The sequence below is a fragment of the Ciconia boyciana genome, chromosome 3 (assembly GCF_034638445.1).
Source record: "Ciconia boyciana chromosome 3, ASM3463844v1, whole genome shotgun sequence".
In the NCBI taxonomy this organism is placed as follows: domain Eukaryota; kingdom Metazoa; phylum Chordata; class Aves; order Ciconiiformes; family Ciconiidae; genus Ciconia; species Ciconia boyciana.
The window spans coordinates 28,448,336-28,466,884 of record NC_132936.1 but is presented as its reverse complement, the minus strand read 5'-3'; the positions used below and the strand labels follow the sequence as shown (position 1 = coordinate 28,466,884).

General features: G+C 39.2%; 1 protein-coding gene across 23 annotated transcripts in view; it reads left to right on the top strand.

The window, feature by feature from the left end:
* DST (dystonin) overlaps window positions 1–18,549 on the top strand; it is a 315,224-nt gene that overhangs the window by 83,983 nt on the left and 212,692 nt on the right. For all 23 annotated transcript variants that reach the window (XM_072855195.1, XM_072855191.1, XM_072855192.1 and 20 more), the window contains one exon: window positions 15,455–15,516. In XM_072855195.1, the coding sequence (XP_072711296.1) occupies window positions 15,455–15,516 (62 nt within the window). The remainder of the gene's footprint in view (window positions 1–15,454; window positions 15,517–18,549) is intronic.

Here is an 18,549-nt window from a genome sequence, read left to right as displayed (position 1 = left end):
TTTCAGTTACATCAGAAATATGGCGACTATTTTAATAACTTCCTCTTTGCAAAGAATTACTTAAATAGAGAAGAAAATTGTGTACTCTCTGAAGTCAAGATGAGTTTTGTCACTAACTAGTGGGGCTGAGATTTATGCTAGTTTTTTTTTCTGTTAAACTAACTTTGTAAGAGAGACTGCATTTTTGCTCTGTTGCTGGGAGATGCTGCTGGTTTTATTTCTGAGCTTGTGAAAAAGATCTTGTCCATGACTCAGCTCAAAAAGTGTTTATGCTGTAAAAAGTACAGGTAAATAAAATAGTTGAGAGGAGGAATTTCTGAAAATAATGTAGACAGGCCTAGCAAAATAGAGCACAAGCAAAGTAGGTGTAGATGCTTGATCCAAATCTTTAGAGCTCCGCCACACCAGAGTTCCCGTGGTAGTTGGATTCTTATGATGGGGAGCTCCCACAGTTTTGTTTAAGTATCCAAAAATCTTTCATGAACAAATACACTTCCTTAGGCTCACATAAACTCTTGTTGAATTGTTTGCATTTAATCTGAGTAGTAGCACTTGGATGTAGGTGTTAGAGAATTCACATGGCTCCATTTATAAGACACCAGAGAACCCACAGGTGAGGCCATGGGACGGAGAGGGAGAAAGGAAGAGTCTTGCTCCCTTCTCACTGCCCTGCTTGTAGGAGAAGTGTCAAGTGAATCTTGTGCTTTCTCAGACCAAAGTCAATCAACTTCCAGGAAATCAGCTGTCCTTGGTTTCACTGATCATGGAAGTACGTATTTATTAGCTTTGTGCAATTTTTAAAAGTAGGATTAGACTGCCTGGGCAGGGAAGCTCCTGTGCTTTTCTGTCTCACTTAGAAGCCTTTGCCTCTCGTTTGAAAAACCCAAATGTTTTCCAGATAGTGCTTTGACCCTTGCAGCAGGGTTAGTTGTGAGTGGTGTTACTGAGCAAGAGTTCTTTATGGAGGGAAGCTGAGAAGTGCCAGTACAAAAGCATCAGTTGGAGTGACACCAGGGACATTCTACTGGTATCCAGCTGTAGTCTGAACCATAACACAAATGTTGCTTGTTCTAAGGAAGGGCCACCTCGACTTCATCACTGACAGTAGAAATCATTCCAGTTGAGGAGCTTTGGTGAAGCAGAGCATTGCTGTTAGCAGATGTTTCACCTGTAGCTTCTATTCTGCAACATGCCAGGGTTCAGCTTTCTGCTCATGATACACCTGGTTTGGTTATAATTTTTAGAGCTTGCAATCCTTTAATCTTTTAACACAAGACAATAAGAACTATTGCACAATGTGGTCCTACTCAGTAGCTTTTAGTTTAAAGAATTAAATATTTTAAATATTATATTTAAATAATACACATGGAAAATCCATCATTTAGCTGTGATTTTACATGTGACTGTTTTGTTTAATGCCAGGGAATATTTTGGCATGTTCAGAGCTTTGTATTTGCTTTCCTTTTTTAAATCATTCATCACCTTGTTTGACCTCCGTGACTACTCTGAAGCAATTAACTGCACTCCTCTTCCTCCCCTGCTTTTTCTCTCTTTTTCATTGTTCCAGTGGCTTTTCCTTGAAGGAAGTCCTCCTTATCGTTCTTTTCCTTACTCCTTTGAGATTGTGATGGCTCCTTGTTGGCCTTATCTTCCATTTGGTATTTCTGGGCAGTCCGATCCATCCTTGGATCTTCATCTGTCGCTGTAGTGAAGCCAATTCAGCTATGTTTTGCCTCATCTCATTTGTATCTCCTGTTTGCCTTGCCACCCCTTGGGTGAAATATGGCCAAAGTTAAATTCCCTGTCATACTGATACACAGAATTCCTCAAGTTCAGTCACCATTTATCCTGTTTTTTTGTCATTGTTGAGAGCACTTACCAGTCGCTAAGGCTGAAACATGGGACTCCTCTCTTGGGCTCTTACTCTGTAGTTTCAGACTACAGAGTGCTTCTGAAACCTTGCCTTTCTGTGCGTGCAGCATAAGCTGTCCTCCAGAGAGGTCTGAGTCTTGTACTGACTGCCATAGGATCCATCTTTATGCTACTCTAGATGCCAAGCTTAACCAGTCATTTCAACATATGTTTTCACTAAAATTGTCATCTTCCTAAATTGCTGTCCTGGAATCCTCTTCTTCCACTATAAAATGTACAAGCTTCTTGTCTTTATCTTCAGTACCACTCACAGCCCTCTCTGCCCTATCATTTCTCATTCCTTAAATTTTCCTGTTCTTCTGACAGTGCCATTTTCAAAACTCCCTTTGCCTGTTGTTCTTCTACTGCTCTTTATCGGCTGCTCTTTATGCATGGCAATGACTTCTCAGAAGTGACCTTTTCTTCCCCTTGAAACCTTAAAATCTCCATCCATGGTGGCACTTCTCTTATCTGTGGTGCAGCATGGAGCTGCTATGAACATGAAGTCATCAGAGGTCCATGGACCTTTGAGTACGGCTAAAATATGTGTTGGGATGAGTTTAGAAGTCCCTGACTCTGGGGGATCAGGAGAGCAAAGGTGTCCCAGCTCCTCCAGCTCTGCCTTGGTGCCTGCACCCTAACTGGCTGGCTCTGGTTGTGCAGTTAGATCAGATGGGAAGGGGCATTTATGTGGTTAGTAAGTTTAATGAAGAAAGGGGTACCTGCCCCTACTCGCATCATCCCCAAGCCCCACTGACCCCTTGTTAAATAAGCTTTAGTATTACCGCAGGACTTGATAAATCATTTTTGCATCATTATCATGGACGAGTCAAATGATACTGTATTGCTGCTGTGAATATGGGAAGGAAACAGATCATTGAATAAAATATGTAATTTTAATTGGTTGTTTACATGTGGAAATTTACTTGAAGAAAGACTGATAATTATTTCAGGATAATTTTTATGTGACTAAATTAGCACTGTTATTCCTTTCTCTGTATTTCTGAGTTCACAGCTTTTACATTTAACTTAATAGCACCAGTGTAGCCACATAGAGAGATTATGTGGTTTATCTCCTTTATTAGCATAGGTAGAGTGTTGGTTTCATAAAGAGCAGGAATTTTGTGATCATAACAAAGCTCATACAAAGCTTTCACTGCTCTCTGTGAAAGTTAAAGGCAGAGATACATTTTAGTATAGACTGTGAATATGTATGCTAAGCCCGTGTTAAACGGGGAGATGCAGAAGCTGGATAAATTTGCGGCAAGTTTGCATGCTTTAGACTCTCTGAAGTCTTGAATAAGAATTCAAGATGGGAAAGATAATTTGATGACTGAGGCCACCTGCCTGCCCAGGTACATCCCCCCATAGCATGCTGTTAAACACACATGCAGTTTCCAATTGCTTTCCATTGCTTTTCCAGTTGTTTGTACAGCTGTGTATTTTGTATAGCAACACTATATTTGAAAAGTAGTCACATCTCATTCTTTATGTAAATAATTTTCCTGTTTTCCTTCTCAACGTCATTTTGCACATCTCAGCATGACTGTTCAATCAACTGGTTTATCTTTACTTGAATGAAAAAAATTGCTTTGTTAATAAGTCTTTGTGAAGTGGACTAAGACTGTAGATATTCCTGGTGAAACACAAAATGTATTTGAAATACTTCAACTCTGATTCTGGGTTTGTGTGGTAATCAAGGAAGCTGTTGGTTGTGGTTTAGCCCGGCAGACAGCTAAACACCACACAGCCGCTTGCCCACTCTGTCTCCCCGCAGTGGGATGGGGGAGAGGGGAAGTAGGAATCGTGGGTTGAGATAGTTTAATAGGACAGAAAAGGAAGGGAAAAAATAATAATAATGATAAAAGAATATACAAAAGAAGTGATGCACAATGCAATTGCTCACCACCTGCCAACTGATGCCCAGCCAGTCCCCAAGCAGCAGCCCCCCAGTCAGCTTTCCCTCAGTTTATATACTGAGCATGAGGTCATATGGTATGGAATAGCCCTTTGGCCAGTTTGGGTCAGCTGTCCTGGTTGTGCCCCCTCCCAGCTTCTTGTGCACCTGGCAGAGCATGGGAAGCTGACAAGTCCTGGACTAGTGTAAGCACTGCTCAGCAGCAACTAAAACATCAGTGTGCTATCAACATTATTCTCATCCTAAGTCCAAAACACAGCACTGTACCAGCTACTGGGAAGAAAATTAACTCTATCCCAGTTGAAACCAGGACAGTGGTCAATGAAATTTCCAAATTATTGTAGGCTTGTTTTAAAAATAAAGTGTGTTCTTTAGGCCAAGTCTTCAAATTAAATTGGCTGGAATACTTTAAATACTGTACTATTAAAATGGCTGGAATACTTTTTATTTTAATATTTTAATAACTTTCTTTATGTGAACTGACATTAAATCTCTGAAAGTCTGATAGCGGTTTCAGAGCGTGTGTGTGTGCTTTGTCTTCCCGCGACACAGAAAACATCCTAGTAGTTATTTTTACGCTTCTTTGTTGTGGAGGAGAATCTTCTATTGTTTGTGAAACTGAAGGGAGAACAATGGGTGAGTGTGCTGATGGAGATGAATGAGGAGCAATATCATATATGTCTGTAGTGTAAACATCAGCTGGAGAGATTTTTTTGTTTTATAGTGCCCAGTGATTCTGATTCTTGTTCCATTTATCTTGACACAGCATATAAACTGAATTAATATTCTTTCATGTAAGTGTATTACAGTGTGTGAAGATGAGAGGGACAGGAAGGCCTACTGATGTAGCTGAACTCAGCATCACAGATCTCTGCTCCTATCCCCTATTTTCAAGCTGTCTTGACTCTGCTTGCGAGGATATTCGTGTACTTTGTACGCTGCATTAAAGTTTCATAGTTTTATCTTGTATTGAGGAAAATGGCCATGTAAACTGTGCTATTTAGAGGCTATGTGTGTCACATGGAAACATTGCTGTTCTCCCTCCAGTTCTTCATGCTCTGCGGCAGTCTGGAGTTAGTACAGTCACTGCAAGCACAGGACTTCAAAGGCTGGCTGAACAGTTTGCAAAGGGAACGCTATTCTGGGTTTTCTTTTCTTCTCTCAGGACCTTTCCATGGATTTCTTGGAATGTATCCCTCTGCTTATTCTCCAAGGGAGAATGTAAAAAGCAAGGCAGGACCCAAAAGGACAGAAATATACAGTCAGTGTAAATCTTGACTGACTTCTGGGGGCTTGGGGAAAATGATTGGAGTTTTCTTAGTGCAGTGCTGGTTATTGCTGTGATCTGAATTTGCACTGGATTGATGAGGTAGGCTTTAGTCTCATAAGCCTTTTGTTGTTTGGTTAGGCACATCTTTCCAGTATGGGATTTCTGTTAAAATTTGCTTCAACGTTTTAAAATGTGTAAGCTTGTCATCTGGCATTGTAGAAACCCATCTTTAATATGTATCAAAACTTGCTGATTGCTCACTAAAAAAAAAAAAAAAATTAAATTCTGGTTGAGGTGGTGATGTAAAAAGGTGATACAGCCACAAGTCAAGAGGTGCTATGATACACCTTGCAGCAGTGTGATGTCTACTGAGATAGTTTTTTGGACTACGTGCAGATTTTACGAAGCTGGATGGGTCTTCTCTCTCATATAAAAGGCGTAAATCAAATAATACTGAAAACTGAATCAAATTGGAAAACAAGTATATTTCAGTGCTGCTCACTGCTTTGTTGAGCTCTTTGTAATAGCGTTAAGCATCTGTCCTGCTGTAGGGCTTGAGGGAGAGGGCTGCACAAAAGGAAATGCATGAGGTCAGTGAGCTTTAGGAATTTTGTTCACAGGATATCATGCTAGTGCAGTACTTACCCAGGAGTGATTTTCTGGTCAGAAAAGAACCAGATGTGGAGATCTGTAGCACTGCATAGGACATTTTCTACATGACTTTAGTTAATATGAATTGGTTAATTACCTTTTTTTTTTTTTAAGCCTAAATAAGACAGTTAAATGCTGTATCACCTTTTTTCCCTTAACTGGAACAGGCCTATAAGTAAATGCTATTATTTCATTATATTTCTCTTCCGTTGGTATCAGTGTTTGATTCCTTGTTTTCTGCTTCAGCTGTAAACTTTCAGGGGCTGGTACTCTTGTTTGATTTGTGTTTCTAAACCCTTTGGAGCACGCATTGCTGGTACTGGAAGAGACTGGAAAACTGCTTTTTGAGCTCATTTCATGTGACATTTCTGATTAGGCGTGAGTTAGCTACTTACTACAGTAACATTACAAAGTGCTTGCTGACTGAGATCCTTTGAATACAAAGTGATTCCTTTGGGTTCCTCTTGATTTTGATGTATGTGCACACACAAATAGCAGTATTTCTTCCATACGGGTGTGGGTATCATTAATTTACATAGCTGCAAATCATATCAGAAGTACAGTTCTTGTTCCAGTCGTTGAAGATGTACATAGCATCTTCTGTGTAGGATGGTAAACCTGGGCAAACCTGCGGAGATTTTGTGCAGCTGAGTTATCCCGTGTTTCAGGCTTAGGCCCGCTGAATTCTTCATCCTGCTTCAAGCATAGATGGAAAGTAGTGGCAGAAAAAAGGTCCAAGTGAGAATTTGATGAGTGCAGTTTCTTTTTGAGCCAGATGGGTGTGCAATTAGCAAATTTTTCAATATTTTCAGGGCACAAAGCGTTTATTTACTGCCTATTGTGGTTTCAAGTTCGCCTGCGTCAAGGTTGCAGTTCTTTACAGAATATCACAAGCCTAAATGGTGAGCCAGTCACTCTTACAGTTTAGATTTTTTGTGTGGTTTTGTCTGCATGTGGTCTTCATTTTGATTGTTGAGGTGCTCATAGCTCTGTCAAAGTTAATGGGAGTTTTATGATTGCTCCTTCATCTGCAATTAGGATTAAACTCTGACCTCCAAAAATATAAAAAAGTCTTACTTTGTTTCTAGCAAACTGTGATGGTAATGGAGAACAATATTCTGTCTTATGCCTTCTGTCTTTCTGTTTCAGCAAATATCTCTTGATCAGTCTGTATCAAGTCTGGATTATAAATGTTGATGTTAGTCAAACATGTCTCACATTCATGCTGTCATGCATGATCTGATATACATGGGAAGCAGCTATCTGGGAAACTGGGAAGAGTTTAGCCACAGCAGCCTTGGTCTTCATAAGACCACGGTGTGAATTCATGCTCCCAGGTACAGCTGGTTTACTACATTTACCCAAAGTAGCTTGTTAAAGAGTGTCCACAGTTCATCAGCAGGAGCCTGAGGTCCTTGGGGCCAGGAGGGAAGCGTACCCAAGCCATGCGAGCAGCTTGAGCTCCCCAGACTCCAGCGAAGTCTTCTCCTCCTGGTTGATTCATGGAGTTTTGCTAGATCTTTATCTTGCATAGACTGAGGGAAACTGCGCTTGCTTATTTGCATATAGAATTGTGTCTTTTGTTTAAGAAACAATACATGAACAACTAATGTGCGTACAGCTGGAGGGCACGGTGTTACGATTTTATTGTCGACTCTATCTTTGAGTCCGCGTAAGCCCATCTAATCAATTAACAGATTGTTTTGGGGATATGAGTCTAAATGTTGCATTTCATTTTACAGCAGGGTAGCAACATATCTACCAGACAGAGCACTGTATTTTGCGAAGCCTTTTACAAGAGCCGATGGCAGAGCAAATAGAACAGTTTACATGTGACTAAAGACTTTTTTTATTTTGCAAGCCTTTTAATTTCATTGCAATAATACATATCAAAGAATTAATTTCAGATTTTGTGGTCTGTTCTATCCATTTTAATAAATAGACATATTAATCAAACAGATTATCCTGATATTTAGTTATGAAGAATTGCAGAGTTTCAAAGATAAGTATCGTTCCAGATCACAACATTTAAACTTCTGTAATATTTTAAGTCTTCTCTCCACGAATTAATCTGCAGTCTTGTTTCATTGCTTCACTTGCAAGGCTGGGAAGCTGCTGAAGTGGGTCACTGGAGTTGGGTGAACAAACATGCATTAAGTAAAACGCAGATGAAAGGGTGATGTCTTTGGATTCTGCTCACAGCTGTTGCAGTCAAGACAACTTAATTGGGAAGCCCACTTAAGGAATGACTGAATGTAACGCAAAATAAAATGCTGAAGTTTCCCAGTTTATTTTCAGTCTGTCATTTTTAGTATGTTTTTTCCTGCAACTTTTATAAAACTGAGCACTTCCTAGTCTTTGGTGCATTTATGTCTGTTGTCAAATTTAGTTCACATTCTGCCTATGAATTACATTGCTCGTTTCTTTAAAGAACATTTTTTCAGAAAACATTTGCATTTTTATAGCTAAATGCATACCCATAGAAATGATTTGGCAAGTAAAATTTGCAATACTATTTTGTGAAAGAGAAATAAAAATATTCTGTTTGAAAAATATATCAGAGATCCTAAACACTGATTGTTTTTATGTCATGAAGGCTGAACCCTAATGACATAGAAGCCAATGAGGGCTTTACTTAGTAAAAGTTAGCTATTTACTTCAGTGAGGTCTGAGTTTGGTCTTATTTGACTGTAATTCAAGGAAAAACACGTAATTTCTAGTTCATCCTCAGCTCTTCATGCATGTAGTCCACAGTTTAATAAAAGTAGAGCATGAAGGGGCATCAGATTTTAGAATAAATGGGCAAAACTTTTTTTCTGATTCATCTTAGTAATCAGACCAACTGTGTATGTGACCTTTCACCCCAGTGTGTAAGAAACTTGATTGTTTTTCAGAGGAGAGGAAACTGGAGAGAGACTTAAATTCTTCACAGCATAATTGGAGCAATCAGAAAAATTAAGAGAAGACCTAAACCGAGGTTCATATTTCATTGCTATTTAAATGAACAATGCAAAGCTTTGGATTGGAGTAAATTTGAATTGCTTCCATAACTATGTGCGTATATCATCTGACATGACGTATAAAATGAAGCTTTGTAAGAGCTGATGGCTTGCCTGATAGAAGTATGCAGAAGAGGAGCCACTCTTTTGGAAGAACCTTGTCGTATCAATGCAGACCTCATCAGAGGAGGCAGTAATTGAGTGGGATACATTTTCTGGAAAAATACAGGTCAGGTGATGCCAATTGCCAAATATTTCTATTTGTGAGGGTAGCAGTTGATTGTGAGACAGATTGGGGCAGTCCAGAGTTTTGCCTCACCAGTGTCCTCTGAAAGCAGGTGGTAGTGGATGCCTTGGCAGACGTAGAAGAAGGATCTAGTGGTACTTGTCCCATCCTTGGATGGTTTGTGGCTAAAAATACAGCAAAGTGATGGGAACATCAGCACATAATACAAGCTTTTCTTATAGGGTTTAAACATAAATAATAAATATTTTGGCTGTGAGCACTTTCCCTTAGATTTTTCTGGTTGCTGATGGATATTTTTCTTGCATAACAGCTTCCTCTGTGGCACTGCATCAGTTCCAGATTTCAGACATTTGGGAGTAACATGGTGAGAAAGAAGCACTTTGTGCCTTATCTTTCTCTCTGAAATGCTGCATTTGTATATATGCAGTGGTAGCATTGTTCATGCCCCTTTGTGTATGCGTGGAACACGTCAGTGGTAGTTGAAACTTTGCATCCATGAGTTGGAATTGAAGCTTGTCATGAAGGAGGAAGTGATGGCAATAAGTAGTAAGTGAGAAAGAGGAATGAAGGAATTTTACCTGAATGAAATAAGACTTTAACAGAGGGGTTTAGGTTTTCATCATTTTTAAGAAGTGAGCCTCAATTAGGCAATGCATTTCAAGAGTTTGTGTCTTATGAATGCCTAACAGCATTCATTTTTGCTTCCATTTCTTAAGTAGTAGGATATATCCTTTGTGTAAGAATCCTTGTCTATCCTGCTGCCTCTTGATTTTTTTCACAGTTCTTCCAACAGGGTGAAATCCCATCATTATGTCTGTCCTGTATTCTCTTATCCAGATTTCGCTATCTGGACTCATAAACTATATATGTATTTTTAATTCTTCCTTCTCACACGTAGACCATGTCTCTCCCTTGCTCCATGCCCTTACTATATTTCTTCCTCTGTATTGTCTAAACTGTGTACCTTACCAGTCTGTCTCCAGTTATCCTCTTATTTTGTATTTTGTCGACAAGGCCTCCATTCAGTCCTTCTAAAAAAAAGAAGTAATGGGATGCTGTCTCCAAGGAAAGCTCCTACAAACTGCTAGCGCTATTCCCCAAGCTGTCCTAATATGTGAACACCAACAGGGACATAAACAAAAAATGTTACGAGTTCTGATTTCAGAAATCCATGGGGAAGCTGATCAAATTAAAGTGACAGAGGTGGTAAAATATAAAATATTGCTTTTAAGCTTGACAAATGTCACCTGCTCTTCAAGAACAGCTGATTTAAGAATAGCACCATTAGATAGAATCTTGTTAGAAACACAGATGCTAATTAAGCATTGATATTTTCATAGCAGGAAGGATATATATTTTTTTATTATCGGAAGTCATTGCCAAATTATGTAGGATTTTATATGCTGTACGTCTTAATGAAAATTTGACGTGATAGCACACAGTTCATAGCATAGGTCTGTACTCATGCAATTTACTGTATAATAGAGTTTTATTTTATTAATTTGTAAGTTTATCTAATTTAGGATACTACACAGGATCGACGATAATCCCAGTTCTTCATAACAGAGGTAGCTTTCACTGAATCATTGTTTCAGATAGTCAAAATTGATATACAAGGCCTACAGGTAGGGGTAGTTTAAACCCAGCTATAATTAAGAATACCCACTAATGATATGAAAGATGGTTGATTACCTGTTAGTAAGGTTATTCAACCCTTCCCTATGGAAAATCCTGTAGTTTTAACTTTCCAAACTAGACTTGTTTGAACTGAGATTTTACCTTCCTAGAGACTGTTTCAGATTGTGATAGGTTTGTTGGATGTCCCCTGGTTCTTAATTAATGAGCGAGAATTGAATAATTGGTACAGACATGGAAGTCCTGTGAGAAGTTAAGGTCAAGTTTGCAGGAGCAGACAGCAGGGCCTCCTAGATAAGGAGTTTCAGCACTGACTGGAGAAGTGGATTTATCCCCTATTTCTTATATAGCTTTCTGATTCTGGGTGAGTGTCATAAAACAAATGTTTTCCCAAGAGATCATACATTAATTATGCTCTATTTTCTGAGTGCAACGTTTGAGATGCTAGTTTGCAGAAGGAATATTAGGAATACCAGAGGAAAATGTATTGTGAAATGAATTTTGTCTTCAGAGCTTGAAAAATGATGAGTGAATAGGTTTGGTGCTCTGTTTTCAACAACAACATGAAATACATTATTGAATAACTATTCCTTAAATGAGTAGCATCCCTTCTATGCAGTAGACAGTAGTTTTGTAAAAAATAATAAGTGATCTTTTAATTAAATGTCATAATGTATATTCCCAAGAAGGTTGTATTAAGGTTTCACAGCCAGTTTTATTTTCAGTTTTAACTCCACTTTTGAGTGCTTCACTTTGCAACCTTAATAGTGTTCTTCTAACACAGCTTTTTGAGTTTGATACAAATAGGTATTGTAAACAGAAGCAATATGTGCAGAAAAACTAGTGCTTTTATACATAAGTGAGGAATAGTACCTATCAGGGTATTTGTAAATATCTGGACGAATGTAGAAAAACCTGTTGCCTATCTAGCCATTCATGTAGGCAAACAAATATCAGCAGTGAAGCAAATGTAATTTATCGAGGCAAAAAGCTGTCTAAGAAATAGAGATTTTCTTGCAAGTCTGTCACTAGGTGGAGGAAATCCAACCTTTGCTATTGTCACCATTAGAATGAAGAAGGAAGCACAGAAATTCGCAGCTTGTCTAGAAAACTGCGAGGTTTTGTACTCTTGTGCTCTTCTTGCCTTTCCTCATGTCAGCGTGGAGACACAAGCCCACCGTTCTGCTTGTTCAAACTCCTGGCGTCTGGTGCAGTTGCTCAGAGGTGGTTTCAGGTTGCCTTCAGGCAGAGAGAACCGCTTAGCAGGTTCTCCCCAGGAGAACATTCAAGAGGCATCAGTGCTGCTTGTTGCCTTTGATGTAGTTCTGGTAGGAAACCCATCCTCTTGAGAAACTGGTCTAGTTTGCAGACACTATGATCCATGCAAGTGATAGGGATTCGTGGGAGGGGGCATCAGTGTTAGAAGGATCTGGCCCCTGAAGTTGTCCTTGGGATTTAAGGATTACAAGAACACGCAGTGAGATACCTTAGTTGCGGCAGCTGCTTTTTAAGTCCACATTTTCTGATCTGGAGCTTCTTGAGATGCTGCTGTGTTGTAGTGTAGGTTCATAAAGTAGGTGTCAGTCTATTAAGACTGGAGACATCTTGTTGTGGTACTTTCCAGGCATATAAAGCATAAGAGACTTTCAGTTTGTATGTCTGATATATCAGAATAGTGTCTGCAATAACAGGTAAAAGCAGAGAAACTCAAGTTGATTAATTAACCATTGAGGGTTTATTGTGTTCATCTACAGATCAGATGACCTAGGAAGATGTGTTTTCTTTCTGCAGCTCCTGCCTCACCTGTATTCTTAAATTACCTTGGCTGAAACAGCACTGCTGTGGCTCGTTTCGAGGTGATGCTCTTTCCTTGCTGCTCACTTCTGGTAGAGGACAAAAATAGACTTCTGGTTTGAAAAGCTCAACATTTGTACTCAAATGTGTATTAATGCACCTAAAAGTTCAAAACAAACAAACATAGATGCTTAATTTACTTCTTATGTGAGTTAAATCCAGAGGGCTTGCAGTTTTGCTTGCTGTGACAGCAGATGGGCTGTTTGCTCCTGTTTTGTTTAAAAAGGGGAGTTGCTACTTTCTGTCAGCTAGGAGAAGCTCTGGTCATGCCTTGGCTCTCCTTTCCCTGAAAAGAATAGAAACTCTGAAGTTTTGAAGGGAAGAATGAGACAGTTTGCTGAAGATGAAAAGAACTGGACCACAAAGCTGGTGGAAGTAATGTGCTGCATGGGTCAGTAAAGCGTGCTGCTGGGCTGGCAGGGTGGCGGGGCTGCCTTCAGGAGAGAGCAGAGCTCTCCGTGGGGAAGGTCTCTCACGAGGCTTTCAGTGGGTTTCTTTCCTTAGTTTGGTGTTTCTTTCATAGTAAGCTGCCTGTTTTCTACTTCATTTGTGGGGTTTGATTTGGTATGTTTTGCTTTGAGCTCCTGCACATTGAATGCTGTTCACTGTGTTTTCCTCCTGGTGTGCATTTGCTTTGGAAGCCTGTGGTTTTTTAATTAAAAATCACAAGAGTGGTATTTGTGGGTTTGTGGTGTTTTTTTTTCTTTTTTTTTTTTTTTCTTTAACCCTGGTGTTTTTCACAATCTGACAGGTGACAGTTTTCATCCGTGTTACACATTGTGTAAGTCAGGTATAGAGTTTTTCAAGGAGTATATGTGTAATATATGCTTATATAAATGGAATATGGGTAGTAAGCATAACTTCTTTTACATATGTTGGCATTTTAATTGTAAATAGAGTTGAAATTAATAGTCACTGCATGTTCTAACAAGATACAAGGAAGTGGATTTTTTAATTTTTTTTTTTAACTGTTGTCACAGTAATGTTTCCTGAAGTGTAAATTTTTGTGGTAGTTAGTCAAAACTAGCTGAGGTCACCTTAGGAAAAAAGACACGTTGTACATTTGTGGGCTGGAATATTAAATCCTCAGTTCTGAAAACTTGTGTTCCTTTTAAAACAGCTACCCATAATGGAACAGTTACAAGTGAAAGTATTTCTGGTTTTCTTTTATTTCTGAGATTTTCTGTTCTCTACATCTGCCAAACCAGAGCTGCCACCTTATTAGGATAAATTACTGATGTTGGAAATGCTGTCTCGCTAGATGAAGGCTATAGGGAAATGTGTATATATAGCAAAAGATTTTCTTTTCTGCCAGATTTTTCTCTCCAATACTGCTGCTTTGCTCTTTAGTTTGTCTCTTAATCCCCCTTTTTGGGTCCTCAACTAGAACAAGAGACTGTAGAGCTGCCAAGGGGGGAAAAAGCATATGCCAGAACCTTGGAAGATCTTGAGTGTCATGGAAAAGGCATTTAGGGAACAGCCACTATTCTGTACAGAGCCAAAGGTACATGTGCACCACACATACTACCTGAAGAACTCATTGTCACAGAGAGCTGTGGCTGCAGAAGTTTAAGGTGTGTTAAAAAAGGATTGAAAATAGTAACAGAAAAAAAAATGCATCTATGACTCCTAAATGCAAAGATATGTATAAGCATGTAGAAACTCTGTGAGTCACATAAGGGAGGAGTACACAAAGGCTTCACAGGCTTTTGCTTGTCTTGTTTTTGCATTTGTTCCCAAATATTAATTTCTCACTACTGTTAGGACTAGCACAGGTACCCAGGATGGATTCTTGTACGATCTCCTGCTGTTTTGAAAGACCTGAGTATCACACCAGAGACTTGAAAGTCCATGAATATGGACCTTCCATGATTATTTTTTTCCCCTACTACTTCTGTTACCTTTGACCAATCTAAAACCAGTATTTCTTTTATGTAAAATGCCAGATCTGATTCAGTCTTCTAGTGATGGCAGTAGCTGCAGAAGGAGTCTTGTTTTGCTACCTGAGCTCATTGCTCATTCTCAGCCACACTACAAATAGCCTGAGTCAATGAAACAGCTGCAGTTTTGTTGTACAGGGTCTTAAGGGATCTTGCTATTTTAGGCTTGCACAGATGGTCCTGATCCTAATGCACCGCAGCTCCTGCTCCGGGGAGCTCCGGGACTGTGAATGGGCTCTGTAGCAGTTGTATTGTCTAGTGACCATACATAGGTTTGTGGAGATAACTCTGGTGCTGGAGTGGTGGTTAGTGTTTCTCTAACATGGTTCTGTAGAATACATGTATATACTTCCCATCCATAAGTGGGATGCTTTCTTACCCCGTGTCTATTGCTTTTATTGTTTCTTCTCAATATTTTGTGGGCAGTTGTTGATGCTAACTGCTATGCCAGAGAGCAAACTGCTGGCTGTGGCTGGGTCCTGTATCTGGGTTAGTGGACATCCCTGTGTATATTATAGAGGATTAAAAGAAAGAGAGTGCTTTCTTTGGCTGAAGCGGTAGCTCATCCTTGCATGTTAAACAAGGGTGATATTGCAGTCGAAAAACATAGTGATTAAGTAAGAGATTATAGTAAGAGATTTTTCTATTGGTAAATACTTTAATTGGATTTTAGGGGCTATAAGTAGTTTTTATAGCTCTTAAAAGTTTGCTTTGATCTTTTTAGTACATTTTAGGGAACAGTTGACTTCTCCTAGGAAGTTACATTTTTGTTAGTAGTGCCGCTATTGTAGCGGGGCTGTCGCCCTGGAGGAACTCACCTGGAAATTCTGCTCAAGAAACTTTCACGTGACATGCTGTGATGTACTGCAAAAACATTTGCGTGCTATTATTTTGATTAGACATTTCAGAGCTTTTACATGCTATTCTGTTTTTAAACTTTATTAGAATGCTAATTTTATAAAGCTGTCCATAAAAAAAAATAATCTTCTGCATCTGTTAAACTCTTTTCTCTTTCCTTTTTACCTCCAGATGAGCGGGACAAAGTACAAAAGAAGACCTTCACAAAATGGATAAATCAGCATCTCATGAAGGTCAGTTGATATTTTCTGTGATGTCTGCATGACTCATTACTACAGCAGTGATTGTGTCTTTTACTAAATGTTTGATTTCAGGATGCAACTGTGTTACATATAATAAGGAAGATCTTAAGTCATGAGATTTATGCATCTACTTTGTCTTTGAGGAGTCATGGGGGAGTTGAAATGCTGTTGTCTGATATCCCAAGGTGATCTATTTGAATACTTGCATTTGAAATTAAAATGAGTCAAAGTTCAAGGGACATGATTTCTTTCTACAAAGCTTCAGTCTTTTCTGGCATTAGTCTGTCATGGCTGTAGCACCACAGCTAAGACACAAAAAAAGAAATAATTTTTTTCAAGTACTGTGTTGACGACAGGGAAATGACCTTGAGAAGGATAGCTCTAGATCATCCCGTGGCATCAGTATGCTGCTCATGGATTAGAAATAGAGGCTTTCTAGGGACAAAAGTCACTTTTCAACATCTTTCTTTTGAATAGCAATGAACTTTGCCTCAGGGACAGAGCACATCATTATAACAACATGTACAGCTTTTAGTCAACAGAGAACTAAAAGCCGCGACTTCACCTTCACTGCAAGGCCCTTCCATTCTAAATTTAATCTGCTGTTTCAGCGCCAACTGTCTAGCCCAGACATTTCTCTGGAGAAACAGATTGTATAATTACTTAACGTAACTTGCTTTGATATCTCTCCCCCCCCCCCCCCCGCTGAGGTTGAATTCATGTGGAAGTCACATTAAATAAAAATGTGTCTGCAAACTGTCAGAGTTGAGATTTAATTAATGAGCATAATGTATAATGTTCAGAAACTGCTGTAAAGATTTGCTCGTGTTCATACTTAGAGAAAAATACTTTTTTTTAGGGGGCAACTTAATTATCTCTCTGCTTCTTGTGGCTGTACTTGTGGGTTTTTGAGAAATATTGGACACTGAAGCAGAACAGAATTTCTTCAGGGATGTTTAAAATCAACGGAGGGGGAGGGCGCTCCTTGAATCTTTAGAAGATGCAGAATTCTGGTTTCACATCTTTTAAAAATTTGAAACCAGGGTAGCTCTTGGAAGTGGTGTGACTTAGGGAGCTAGGAAGGCCCAGGCGTGAAGTTGGTCCCAATTTTATCTTTAGCAAGAGACTTCTCTTCCAGAGTGGTATTTTAGTCCTTCCCAACATGACTGAGCCATCAGGAGTGGTCCTGACATCAGCCTCTGTGCAGCAGCAGCTACACACAACCTTTCCGTGCACAGGGTGAGTCTGGAGTTGCAGAATGGCTTTTAATACTGCTCATACCAATAGGTTTTCCTTTGTGTATTTGCTACACCCAAAAGAATCATGCTGTGTAGAAACAGCTGCTCCAAGGACCCCTTCTATGTAGACGCCTCCTCACTGTAATCCTGAAATACCCGAATGGCCCTATGTCCTTGCGGAAGTCTTCTACTTGCTAATGAGAAAAGACAAGAGGCTGCAGACCTGCAGCCTTCTCTTTATGGATTTTACCTCTTATTTATAAGAAATGTATCTATTGTCCAGTACTTCAGACAAATTAGATTTAAAGAAAAAACCATACAGGAAGATTGCCAGTACTCTGGCAGCAAAATGCAATCTCCAAATTAACTATCTCCTTCTAGTTGAAGGTAATTGTTTACCATGTGTCCTGGTTTCTTTTATCTTTCCCAGCCAAAACCAGGACACCATGTTTGGAGAAGTTACTAATCTTTTTCTGTATTAAAGATGCATTTTAAAGATGTAGTTTTAATTTTCTGTGGGAAGTGGAAGAGCCTATCTGAAGCTCTTTGGAGAGCAATCCTTTAACATGGGTTTAAAATGATGCCTGTTTTTACAGAAGAGCAGTGTATTGAAAATTGTATTTCTATAGACCATTATTTTACACAATTTTAAAACATGCACAGTCATTGTTGCCGTACTGTCAACCTCTTGGGAGTAGCTTAAAGATTTAGACTCTAAACCTGTAAGGAAATCAGGGTAAAGAGTTCACATTAAATCCTTTTGACTTGCTTGCCAAGGTCAGTGGCCTTAGGCCTTCATCTTCAAATAGTTCTCAGTGTGATTGTAGAGAGATATAGATATGTAGGTATATATGTGTGCGTCTACTTCTGGCCTTGATTTTCACCTCAGATTGCTCATTTCAGAATTCAAGTAAAGGATTGTTAACTTACACAAATATAGTTTGACTATGGCTCTTCTATTAACTCTGAATGTAGCAACTCAACTTTATCTTTTGGAAATACTCAATTTGAAAGCAGTTGGTGATACAGTTGTCAAATTTCTGTTCTTACAGCGTTGTTTCTAGGAGAGTGACTTGCATGGAAATTAAAATCAATCTTTCAAATGCTCTCTCTTAAGACACAGAGGCATATTTAGAAAATACTATATAACGGAGGGAATGCAGAAAAAGTACCACCATAAATGAGTGCATTTCTAGCAGAGTCTCTAGACCTGTCCTGGTCTATGCATTAAGTTGAATTTGAGTCCTAGTTTTCAGCTTTATTACCTTGGATTTAATACAAGATACATTACATGACACCTATACATGTATACATACATATTTAATTCACGACATACATGCAACTCATATTTGCCTGCCCACTGCCAATAGCTTGTTGCAGACAAAAAAAAAAAAGGTGGGAATCAGCTTATTTCAGGCATCTCAACAGCTTTATTTGAGTTAGTTATCCAGACTTCCTTTGTAGGTAGTAGAGAGAACAGGCCATTCTAGATGTCTCAGACATCTACTACCTTAGGGGGAGATGAATTGTGTCCTAGTGTGTTTTTGCTCCACTAACTGAAAAAGGAGGTCAGTGTGCTTTATCTGTCACTGTGTGGGGTTCAACAAGAAGTGGAAAGGATGAAGGTGATCATGGAAGTTATGAGAGATCGTGGAAAGCACCAGACCATGCATGTTGACAGGACCCTGCTATAGACACGGCGATGGATAGCATTTTTCTTTCGTCTTTTTTCCATCCTTCTGATGTCTTTCCCTGGTTTCTTTCCCCTGTCCCCCGTTTCTTCTTT